This window comes from Oncorhynchus mykiss, chromosome 25 (genome assembly GCF_013265735.2).
Source record: "Oncorhynchus mykiss isolate Arlee chromosome 25, USDA_OmykA_1.1, whole genome shotgun sequence".
Classification (NCBI taxonomy): Eukaryota; Metazoa; Chordata; class Actinopteri; order Salmoniformes; family Salmonidae; genus Oncorhynchus; species Oncorhynchus mykiss.
Window position 1 is genome coordinate 30,961,837 of NC_048589.1, and position 12,592 is coordinate 30,974,428.

The 12,592-nt window shown below is 44.8% G+C and overlaps 1 protein-coding gene across 6 annotated transcripts in view; it reads right to left on the reverse strand.

Annotated features, from left to right (window-relative positions):
* LOC110505782 (bromodomain adjacent to zinc finger domain protein 1A) overlaps positions 1-12,592 on the reverse strand; it is a 72,723-nt gene that overhangs the window by 48,795 nt on the left and 11,336 nt on the right. For all 6 annotated transcript variants that reach the window (XM_036962347.1, XM_036962343.1, XM_036962345.1 and 3 more), the window contains exons 7-19: positions 11,654-11,788; positions 11,336-11,390; positions 10,974-11,134; positions 10,752-10,847; positions 10,335-10,473; positions 10,013-10,159; positions 9,693-9,788; positions 9,360-9,584; positions 8,557-8,919; positions 7,777-8,340; positions 7,374-7,549; positions 4,546-4,688; positions 1,738-1,907 (exon numbers count right to left, since the gene is read on the reverse strand). In XM_036962347.1, the coding sequence (XP_036818242.1) occupies positions 1,738-1,907; positions 4,546-4,688; positions 7,374-7,549; positions 7,777-8,340; positions 8,557-8,919; positions 9,360-9,584; positions 9,693-9,788; positions 10,013-10,159; positions 10,335-10,473; positions 10,752-10,847; positions 10,974-11,134; positions 11,336-11,390; positions 11,654-11,788 (2,470 nt within the window). The remainder of the gene's footprint in view (positions 1-1,737; positions 1,908-4,545; positions 4,689-7,373; positions 7,550-7,776; positions 8,341-8,556; positions 8,920-9,359; positions 9,585-9,692; positions 9,789-10,012; positions 10,160-10,334; positions 10,474-10,751; positions 10,848-10,973; positions 11,135-11,335; positions 11,391-11,653; positions 11,789-12,592) is intronic.

Here is a 12,592-nt window from a genome sequence, read left to right on the forward strand (position 1 = left end):
TAACTAGAAGCTTGGCCTAAAAAGCATTTCAAGAGATTCTCAATTACAATTTTTTAAATCCAGGAAAAGTCTCAAAATTACTACAATTAGCATTATCTAAGTGTGCACACTGTCATGATGTTGCCCTCTGAGTACAGCGAGCACCATCCCCCACTCTCTGCTTCTACAACCAGACTGCTGTGGGCAGAGTGAGGTCATAAATTCCTAAGGAAGACCCTGCCTCATGGACACACAGTATTAGAGAGAGGGTAAACTTTCACAGAGGACAAAGGAAATCCTTCCACCTCACAGAACTTGAGGTACGAACACATTTAATGTTCCAGAGAAAGTGTAAAAGATTGGTGAAGAATCCAGCTACAAACTGGTGCGTTTGTCACAACTTGGGAAGCTCATGAGAGACGGTGTGGCCACATTAGCCTAACTAGACCATATGGATATAAAGGCTTGTGGCCACATAACGCTGTTTATATAATAGCCTCAGATATGAGGTTTATATCTAATTGTTGTTTAAGATGACTGAGTGAGGATGATACTGTTTGTACAATGATGTAATATGATTGTGGACTGTTTAATGAAGAAAAATATAATTCCCTTTTTATTTGAACTAAATCAGAGGACCGCCCCTGAGCCCAGTTAGGGTCAGACATCCTGGGACAGCCCTCTTCTGCCATTCTGAATAAAAACCCAACTTTGAGAAATTATCACCAGACCATGTTTTTCTCCATTAGGGGAGGACTAAGGTTGAGACCAAGCTTACCTCAATTACGAGAGGGCTAAAGGTATAGACCATTGCTGAATCTTTTTAACCATACGTGATTAAACTCTGAGATCTTTGATACAAATTACTAGTCTGCAGCTAGGAATTCGGCATCATTGAATGTGAAGAACGACAACCGCCGAAACATCCATTCTATAACGAATGTCACTTTGAACTATCCCCTCTAACCAAGACAGAGAGAGAGAGAGAGAGGGAGACAGACAATTCTGCAAAATAAATACTTTTCACCAGCGATCAAGACGACACACTGAGCGTAAATATATATATTGATTGCAATTGTTCCCGAATGAGTGAGCGTTCATGTGTAAGGGATTAGCATTTTAATTGTTATAATTAACTCTGTAGGGACTTTAGTCGACCCCCCCATTGCCCCTTTGTCTAACAAGCTGTCATGCCGGTTCAGCCCACTAGGGCACATTCTATCATTTCATGTAACCATATTTACTGTTTGTTTATGCATTTCTGTGAATTACTTAGTTAGTGATAAATAAATTATTTAAGACAATTGATGTATGGATGACTCATAGTGAAGACTGGATTTGTGCAGATAACCAACAATTTACAACGTTTGGAATGAGACTAACGTGAGGTAAAATAAATAAATCATTAATCAGAAGACTATGGATCAGATATGAAAATATCTGAAAGGTTATATTGGGAAATTATAACTTTGTAATCTGAATACTTTCCTTGGTGCCCCAACTTCCTAGTTAATTACAGTTACATGATTATTCAGTTTAAATTGAGTAACTAATTACAGAGAATCTTTGATAAAAAAGAAGTCTTCAGTTTAAATGATAGTAAAGACACGACAACACTGTGCATCCCAAATGGCACCCTATTCCCTATGAGCCCTAGTCACAGTAGTGCACTATAAAATATATTAGGGTGCCAATTGGGACAATTCCTCTTCTTTGCAGGAAGGCGTTATGATGTGAGGGGGAGTTTTGCTGGCCTACCTAGTGGAGCCTTGAGGAACTTTCTCTCAATTCCCTGTTGAATGTGGGCCAGGGCCTGAGCCAGGTAGTGGACAGTGTTGTTGACCATCTGAGGGGTGTTGGGGCTGGTGGACGTTGTGCTCATACTATCCCCCTTCAGTTCCTGTAGCCTGAACAATGACACCTGTAACCTGAACAACATGGACAAGACCGAGAGAGATTGTGTTAAACTTTGACTCCTGGGGAAGCACAGTCTAAGATACTGTGGGGATACAAAAAACAGGAAGGTATGTGGAATGTATGACTTATTGTACCAGATGTTGCTTGTTCTTGGGGTCATGAGTTTCCCCATTACAAACACTGACAAAAAGAGTTCCACACCACATTTTTACAAGTCTGTTACCTATAGTTAGCTAACACACTTTTGTACATTGCACTGTAACTTACAGTTTACCTTATTTTAGCACCCCAAAAAACATAATACTTCCAGGTCAACTGTAATATGAATACTATTATAAACCACAACTTCTCCCCTTTCCATAAAATCAATGACGAGACCTTCATGCTGCACCTCTCCGCATGATTTGAAGGCAGAGCTCCGTCGGGTCTTAAAAAAAAAAAAATGTTGGGTGCTTATATCACTGTCCAATTCATCACCTCTAAAATGTAAGTAAAACACTATAAAAGAGTTTATATGTGTCATTAAATACCTATTTGAAGGCTTGTGTCGAATTTGAGTCAGGTTTTTAGGGCGGCGCTAAAGTTATCTTCAGAAGTAAACAGCGGCTGTCACGGCTTTTGAGAGTCATGATGGCTTGCAGTGATGACGCAAAAAAATAATATTCAGTTAATTGACTAGGTATCTGTCCTTACCCTGTCCCTTTCCTGTTTTTAAATCTGTGAGAGAAGAGCTTCACCTGGTGGAGAGAGGCTGTACGACATCACAATTTAACGTACAGTGTCAGAGAGGTCCGTTTTTTCCTTACTTTTCTCCAATACTATTGAGCCATTACAATGTCAATCAATGCTTGAATGACAACACAGTCGCTACAGTCCCATTAGTTTTCATTGCAGCCTCGTTTGAAAGCCGCGGTTGCGCAAATTTGTATGGACTGGGGTTAGTCAACAGAATGCTTTTTCTCAACTAACTCACACTGTAACCATATATCTAGCTAACCTCTTGGTCTCAGCCTTCAGCTCCTGTAACCTGACCAGTGAAACCTGTAACATGGAGAGAAAAAATAAAAAAGAAAAATGCTTTTTACTGATCGATCCTGTGCAGTCTCAGCTCAGGGCGTCAATAAAGAAACACTGGGAATCATTTTTTAAAACTTATTTAAGTGTCTGGTGGCTATGCCTTTTTCTCAGACGTAACCATAATTGATCTCAATGTAACAATATTAGGGATGTGACAAATGGACAACTTTTCTGAGCGTTTAAACCGCCATTTTATGGGTTTTTGGTCAACTTAAAAAAAAGATATATAATCATACAATTTTATGTCAATATTGACATGATTGATTGACGGTAGGTGGGGGCAGGAGGTGCTGTATAAACAAACTCACTTCCTTGATAACTTCCTCACACAACAGCTCTGCCAAGCCCAAGAAGTATGAATGCCCTGCCTTCTCCAGAGGCCGTATCGCAGTAAATGCTGTACGGCCACTGCAGAGATTGGATTGACCATGCAGAGCCTTTAATGGTCCAATTACATTCGTATGACCACTAGGGCCGGGCAATGAAGTTCTCTCCCGCGAACCTTTAAAAACATAGAACGCAGCTACAGTAACATGTCGGTAATGTATAACCTTCCAGACACTTCAAAGTGCTGCATCAGAAGCGTCAGTACCTTTGCAGTCAGTAAAATTCTGTGCCGGCATATAAATGTTATATTGTTTCCCTGACAACAATAAACGTCGCTGATTGATGTCCTGCTGTGTTGTTTTTTCATGGTAGGGTAGCTAGATGTGCTTTCAGTCTACTAAATGTCTTGGTAAGCCGATGATTAAAACACTTTAAAGTACTTTAAGGAAAGAGCAGTCCGCGCGCAAGGCAGCAGGCATGCTAGGATTGACAGTTCTGGTTGCCTAGTGATGGAAGTGAGTCCCGCTTTAGAAGCAGCGTTACTTTACAGACAAGTAAAATACCGTTCATATAAGATAAGGTTTCGTGTCGACGTTTAGAAGCCGTAGTGTAGCCTAAAAGACATGCCGTAGCACTTTCAAAGGGCCACATACCATTCTATCTGAAAAGGGTAGGCCTAATCGATACAGGCTATACCGGTAGCCTACGGTCATGTCATATAATGAGGCAAACACACCCCCACCCACTCAACAACAAAGATTAGCCAACCCCGTGCTCAAAAGACTGGCCTGAAGATACTGTACCTCCATCTCGGTCCCATGAATAGCCTAAGCTAGGACATTCTACATGCAGCATACCAACGACTGAACACTCATCAGTAGCAAAGAGAAAGAGCAGGCAGGGCAGTGCGAGAGAGGCGGGGCAGGCATGAGCATGTGTCTTGGTAATCTACATCTCGCAATTGTCTTGCAAATTCACCTTGTTACCTAAAGGTCCTCTTCCTCTGGTTTTATTTAAATTACACAACTTTCCCCAAGCCTTTATAACCAAATGGTCTAGTTAGGCTATAACACAGAAAATAATGCTGTGACAAAGGCACTGATTTTAATTGTGGGGGGAGGGTTCAGTTCGGTTCCCAACTTTGTTTTAACGTTTACACCCCTAAACCATATTGATTATAGCTAGCTAATGTCAGTGCACAAGATGACAGACTGGACTTTGATGTGGTGAGTGTACAGTACTTACCTGTCTTTTTTCAAGTAATGTATTTCCATGTTCTCCACGTCACAGTTCTCTCTTTTAGTGACACCATTCTCCTTCAGCTCAGGGGTCAGTAGTTCATAGTGGCCTTCCTCCAGTGCTTTCCTCCATACACTCCTCTCCATCACCTACCATACAAGATATCAGACAATAAGCACCCATGTTTTTACTCACTGAAATTTACATTTGTATTTAAAGTTTGTTTTTTTTTGCACTCAGAAGCAATTCATGACTCAACATACAGCACTTCTGCATACCAGCTCATTCCTCATCTTACCCAAGTGTAATTACCTAATCATTACTATAAGAATGAACTGATTTACACTAATGGAAGTCCCTCTGGATAAGATGGTATGCTAAATTACTAAAATGTAAAGCGGTTGCATCTCAACTTTTTTTACTATGTGAAATAAAACAAATTATTAATCAGAAAGAGCTATTGCCCAACCAAAGCCTCGACTTGCCGCTGTGTACCCTGGCAGATGTAGTTTAACCTCGACTATTCCCAGCGTACCCTGGCAGATGTAGTCTAACCTCGACTATTCCCAGCGTACCCTGGCAGATGTAGTCTAACCTCGACTTGCCCCAGTGAACCCTGGCAAATGTAGTCTAACCTCGACTATTCCCAGTGTACCCTGGCAGATGTAGTCTAACCTCGACTTGCCCCTGTGTACCCTGGCAGATGTAGTCTAACCTCGACTATTCCCAGTGTACCCTGGCAGATGTAGTCTAACCTCGACTATTCCCAGTGTACCCTGGTAGATGTAGTCTAACCTCGACTATTCCCAGTGTACCCTGGCAGATGTAGTCTAACCTCGACTATTCCCAGTGTACCCTGGCAGATGTAGTCTAACCTCGACTATTCCCAGTGTACCCTGGCAGATGTAGTCTAACCTCGACTATTCCCAGTGTACCCTGGCAGATGTAGTCTAACCTCGACTATTCCCAGTGTACCCTGGCAGATGTAGTCTAACCTCGACTATTCCCAGTGTACCCTGGCAGATGTAGTCTAACCTCGACTATTCCCAGTGTACCCTGGCAGATGTAGTCTAACCTCGACTATCCCCAGTGTACCCTGGCAGATGTAGTCTAACCTCGACTATTCCCAGTGTACCCTGGCAGATGTAGTCTAACCTCGACTTGCCCCTGTGAACCCTGGCAGATGTAGTTTAACCTCGACTTGCCCAGTGTACCCTGGCAGATGTAGTCTAACCTCGACTATTCCCAGTGTACCCTGGCAGATGTAGTCTAACCTCGACTATTCCCAGTGTACCCTGGCAGATGTAGTCTAACCTCGACTATTCCCAGTGTACCCTGGCAGATGTAGTCTAACCTCGACTATTCCCAGTGTACCCTGGCAGATGTAGTCTAACCTCGACTATTCCCAGTGTACCCTGGCAGATGTAGTCTAACCTCGACTTGCCCCTGTGAACCCTGGCAGATGTAGTCTAACCTCGACTATTCCCAGTGTACCCTGGCAGATGTAGTCTAACCTCGACTATTCCCAGTGTACCCTGGCAGATGTAGTCTAACCTCGACTTGCCCCTGTGAACCCTGGCAGATGTAGTCTAACCTCGACTTGCCCCTGTGAACCCTGGCAGATGTAGTCTAACCTCGACTTGCCCCTGTGAACCCTGGCAGATGTAGTCTAACCTCGACTATTCCCAGTGTACCCTGGCAGATGTAGTCTAACCTCGACTATTCCCAGTGTACCCTGGCAGATGTAGTCTAACCTCGACTATTCCCAGTGAACCCTGGCAGATGTAGTCTAACCTCGACTATTCCCAGTGTACCCTGGCAGATGTAGTCTAACCTCGACTATTCCCAGTGTACCCTGGCAGATGTAGTCTAACCTCGACTTGCCCCTGTGTACCCTGGCAGATGTAGTCTAACCTCGACTTGCCCCTGTGTACCCTGGCAGATGTAGTCTAACCTCGACTATTCCCAGTGTACCCTGGCAGATGTAGTCTAACCTCGACTATTCCCAGTGTACCCTGGCAGATGTAGTCTAACCTCGACTATTCCCAGTGTACCCTGGCAGATGTAGTCTAACCTCGACTATTCCCAGTGTACCCTGGCAGATGTAGTCTAACCTCGACTATTCCCAGTGTACCCTGGCAGATGTAGTCTAACCTCGACTATTCCCAGTGTACCCTGGCAGATGTAGTCTAACCTCGACTATTCCCAGTGTACCCTGGCAGATGTAGTCTAACCTCGACTATTCCCAGTGTACCCTGGCAGATGTAGTCTAACCTCGACTATTCCCAGTGTACCCTGGCAGATGTAGTCTAACCTCGACTATTCCCAGTGTACCCTGGCAGATGTAGTCTAACCTCGACTTGCCCCTGTGTACCCTGGCAGATGTAGTCTAACCTCGACTATTCCCAGTGTACCCTGGCAGATGTAGTCTAACCTCGACTATTCCCAGTGTACCCTGGCAGATGTAGTCTAACCTCGACTATTCCCAGTGTACCCTGGTAGATGTAGTCTAATCTCGACTTGTCCCAGTGTACCCTGGTAGATGTAGTCTAACCTCGACTATTCCCAGTGTACCCTGGTAGATGTAGTCTAATCTCGACTTGTCCCAGTGTACCCTGGTAGATGTAGTCTAACCTCGACTATTCCCAGTGTACCCTGGCAGATGTAGTCTAACCTCGACTATTCCCAGTGTACCCTGGTAGATGTAGTCTAATCTCGACTTGTCCCAGTGTACCCTGGTAGATGTAGTCTAACCTCGACTATTCCCAGTGTACCCTGGCAGATGTAGTCTAACCTCGACTATTCCCAGTGTACCCTGGTAGATGTAGTCTAACCTTGACTTGTCCCAGTGTACCCTGGTAGATGCGGTCCTCTATATCTAGCAGCAGATCTCTCAGCCTGTTGCCCATGAAGTCCTCAGCAGGAGCCGCTGTGCCCTCTGGGAGAAGAGCAGAAGCAGCCTTGGACTTGGCTGAGACAGCTTTGTTAACACCAGCCTCTGGTTTAATATCTGGAGAGAAAAAAAAGACAGGCAAAACAGTGAGTATCCCAAACGTCCATTCAGTCAATCATTCACTCCTGAAGCGATTGTCAGCTGAAGTGCAGTGAGACAAACCAACATAGCCGACTTGATGACAATTGATGTAAAATAATAAAAATGATTAATAAATACATTTGATTGATTTGCCATTTGGATCAGGTTGCTCTAGTCTAGCAGAGGCCTCTCCTAGTCAGTACCTGTCTGGTGGTAGCGGTCAGCGGTTGCTGTACAGAAGAGCTGTGCAATACGTTCCTTCTCCTGCACCAGGACCTCCTTCAGGGTGCTCTCCCTGTGACCCCGTGGATTCAGGGCCTCGATCAGTGCCTCCACCTCCTGGGGACTGCTGTAGAAGGCCCAGTGGTTAGGACGATTCACTGGGGGAGCAGAGCTGCTCTGGACGGGGGCTGGGATGATGGGTTTGGAGTCAGGGACTGGGGTAGAGCCTGTCTGGGAGAGGTCCTCTGGTTGTCCGGCCTCGTTCTGAGACACCTCCATCTCCTCAGCCGTGGCTGGCTCCTGTTCAGAGGTCGGTTCCTGGGGATCCAGCATGTCCTCAGTCAGGCCGAAATAGTCCTCTTCCACAAAGAGGGCAGATGTGGAGGGGAAGAGCCAGTAACGACGGTATAGACGGTCACGCCCCAGGGGGAGGATATAAGTGCAGGCTGCAACCTTCTGGATGCGCTCCAGGAGATCCTTCTCTCTCGGCTGCTGCTCAGCGCTCACCTCTTTAGGCTGCTTCTCCTGGAGATTGCTGCCCATCACTAAGGGTGAAATCAAAGGATTGTGTTAGAATGGCAATATGGTACTAACCAGAAGTGAAAATATTTGACAATGCATATAGAACTGGACTACAGAATATAGAACATTTCCAATGCAAATGTGCATTCTAGTGTTATGCGCAACAATTGATCGAGTCACACTATGTGAACACTTTCTATGATTGCTAGCAGTATGCCAAGAGGACTGAAGGCTATTACTCTTCCTAGTCCTGTTGATCGTCTGCTCCTCCTCATCTTCAGTCTGATGTTCCTCCTTCAGGCTCTCAGTGCTGGTGTTCATCTCTTCAGTTTTCATGTCGCCATTTCTTCCTTCCATCAGCTTTCCATGTTTCTCTTTCAGCTCTTTCAATTTCATCTCCTGTTCTTTTAACTTCTCCTCCTTCCTCTTCCGTACTCTGATTGCAGCCTCTTCCCTCTCTCTGCGGTGCTGCTCAGCCTTCAGTTCCCTGAGCTCCTGCTTGGCCTGTCTCTGCTCGTCAGCACTGTCCTCTATGAAGTCCCTGGTAGACACTAGAGTCAGCAGCTTACCACACAACGCATGGAGGATCTTCAGCTTCTCACCTGGGACAGAACACCAGACAAATTACACTCAATTCGATAAACAGTACTTATTCCCAAGCATGGCTCAGAAGTGTGACAATTTTGGAGTGAGAACTGGAATTCTCATAAAAGCCAGATATGTTGTAATGATTAAGCGTCGCTCTACCGTCGTTTCCAGGAACCCTAGAGAGAGAAAAAAAAGCTTGCATAGTCGTTAACTCCGTGGCTGTACCATTACTACAGCTTAAATGGTGTGTTTCTAGACCAAACAGTTCACCAGATACGACCCATATTACTGGGAAACTTGTTTTCTTCCTGAGTCTGATTGACAGGCCTGATAACTTTACTAGTAGCCTACATCCGAACACTTGGGGGCACAGAAAGAAAAATAGCTTCTTCAGTTCTGCTTCTTTTCTTAAGCAATAACTTGAAGAGGCTGTCTGTGTGTGTGTGTGTGTTACCTGGCAGCAGGTCGTAGACAGCAGTGCAGGACAGCCTCTTGAGCAACCCAGGGTTGGCCAGCCTTAGCTCAACACAGGGGTCGTCTGTAGAGCCGAATCCTCCACGTTTCTGGTAGCGGAACTTGGCGTTGGCAGAGTTGCAGTCGGCCCCCGATGCCAGGATGTGCAGCCTCAGGATCTCTGACAGAGTACAGCTGTCCAGGTCCAACTGCTTCAGACTGCAGCCTACAGAGACATGCACTGAAAAGTCAGGCTCTCAGTACAAAATAAACAAATATGCGAGTAGTTGTATATGAACATTGACTATATTAAAGATTGTAGTCCTTCTCTCACCTTGGTAGAGCTGAGGCCAGGCAGCAGCCAGGGAAGCCACAGCACTGATGGCAGACTGGGTGGGGTCCGCATCATCATCCAGAGCCTCACTCAGATCTGACAACAAGGAAGATTCACACACTGACAAACTAATAGATTTTTCAATATGCTAAACTTTGTAATTAGTCAGTCAATCCTACAGCCTGGGTGAAATGTCACCATTGATAACTTTGTATTGCTCACTACCAAAGTATATTTGGTGACCAATCACGATCGGTTAAGTAGACTAAACAGGGTGTTGACAGTAAACAAGCGTTGTCGAGGCCCGTTTCTGTCCCTACCTTTGGCGTCAACCTCAGCCACCTGGTCGCGGGCCACCTCCTCCTGCTCCTCAGCCAGGGCCTGGAAGATGGCCGACAGGAAGAAGAAGAGCAGCTCACAAAGTGGCCCCTCGGGGTCCGACCCCACCAGGGCCTCCTCCAGAACCTCTGGAACACACAGACAAGGCCCAACAGTCAGAAAACTACTGACAACACACACTAAACCAGACTGTCACTGTACTTTCACACAATTAACTATATTCTAATATCAAACATGGGTGATAAACCTAAAGTTGTAGAACCAGTGATTGTATTTTTCCAATGTTTTGCCAGTGTTTCTCACCGAGTGTGAGGCCTTCTGGGAACTCGTCCTTGAGGTCAAAGAGCTCTCCGAAGGCTTTGAGGAACTCCAGCACCATGAGAGCATCTCCGAACAGCTCTGCAGGCAGACGGGTCTCCACCGGCACTGGGGCTGGGAGATCCTGGACATGATTCCATAGAGGAGAGTCAGAGGCCTAAACATGCTAACTTTACTTACCAACTTAGAGATCCCATTTAGGACAATGTTTCACAACGGTTGTGTCTTAAAACACAAAAGGCTAACATGGACGCAGATGAGTTTCCGCTGTATAGCCAACTCATATCGAACACAGAAGTTGCCTATACAGCACCAACTTTCTTGTATCAATGAGAAAAAGTAAGCGTTTCAATTACGGAGGATGAGGCCAAACAAAAACTAGCTAAGGTTGGGGCTGCTTACCTTCAGGTCGTCACACTCCATGTCTTCTCTGGGTTTGCTCCAGATCTTTAGTCTCTCTGCATATTTCTTCTTCTCCTCCTTCAGCTTCTCTCTCTCCTGCAATATAGTATTACGATCCATACAGTGTAATCTATATTAAGTGATCTGAGACGTTGTATGGTGTACAAATGTAAATTAAAAACCCAGTGATATCGATCAAAAATAATGTTAATCGTAACGTACTTTTTCCTTTTCCACTTTCATACGTTCTTTCTCGTCTTTCCTCCTCTGCTTCTCCTCTTCAAACATCTTTTTCATCTCTTCCCTCTTCTTTTCTTTGTCCTCCTTCTCTTTCTTTTTGGCCCCCAGGTCATCTTCCCTCTCCCGATTGGCCTTTTCATGTGCTGAACATGACAGATTCATTAAAACACATTGTCACCATTTTTGATATATAGATTAAATGTGGCAGCCAAACCATGGGATCATTCATACATCTTTTGGCAGACTCATTAGCACTTACATGCTAACACTGCACTACTTTTTGCACTTACATGATAACATGCTAAGAATTATCTACTAATATCCAACTAATCTACTGGACTCACCCATAGCTATCATCTCCTCTTTCTGCTGCATCAGACGAAGCTTTTCCTCTGCTGCCTACAGTAAAGGAAATAAATAATCAAAACGCAATCGTCTCTTAAAATTTCGTCACAAGTCGTACTGAGCAAATTCATGGTGGAAGTCAAACAAAAAGTTAGCATTTACAATATAATAAGATTGTTATGATTACTCAGCGAATATGTTATAACAAAGGGTGTACATATGGTATGTGTCCAAAATGGCAGCCTATTCCCTATACAGTGTACGACTTGACCAGGACCTGTAGAGTCATATGGGACAAGTACATTGCCAATCCTCACCTCTCGAGGAGAAGAATCATTCTTGGGCCTGCTCCGCCCTTTAGGAGGAGGACTGAAGACAAACACAGGCGGCTGGTCAGGGAAAAACTGGGAGAAGTGCTGTTCTGCCAACTTGTACTTAGCAACAGTTGATGCCTAAGCATGAAACACAAATAAGAAACTGTTGGCAACAACACTAGCGCAAAATGACAGTTCCTTGATTCTAGGGCTGACCCAAATTAGTCGACAGATTTTTTTTGTCGTCAAGCAGTAGCACACACACACTTCGGGAAGTATTCAGACCTAGACTTTTTCCACATTGTTACATTACAGCCTTATTCTAAAATAGATGGGTTTTTTATTCCCCTCAAACACACAACCCATAATGACAAAGCAAAAACATGGTAAGAAATGTTTGCAAATGTATTAAAAATAAACTGAAATATCACATTTACATAAGTATTCAGACCTTTCCCCCAGTACTTTGTTGAAGCATCTTTGGCAGTGATTACAACCTGGAGTCTTCTTGGGTAACCGCTACAAGCTTGGCACACCTGTATTTGGAGAGTTTCTCCCATTCTTCTCTGCAGAGACTCTCAAGCTTTGTCAGGTTGGATGGGAAGCGTCGCAGCACAACTATTTTTCAGGTCTCGCCAGATGTTCGATCAGGTTCAAGTCCAGGCTCTGGCTGGGCCACTTAAGGACATTGAGTCTTTTCCCGAAGCCAGTCCTGCAGTGTCTTGGCTGTCTGCTTAGGGTCATTGTCCTGTTAACCTGCTCAGGGCCTCCGACTGGACTTCAGCAAGGATCTCTCTGTACTTCATGCCGTTCATCTTTGCCTCAATCGCTCAGTCCCTGCCACTGAAAAATATCCCCACAGCATGATGCTGCCACCACGATCCCCATAGGGCTGGTGTCAGGTTTCCTCCAGATGTGATGTTTGGCATTCAGTCCAAGGAG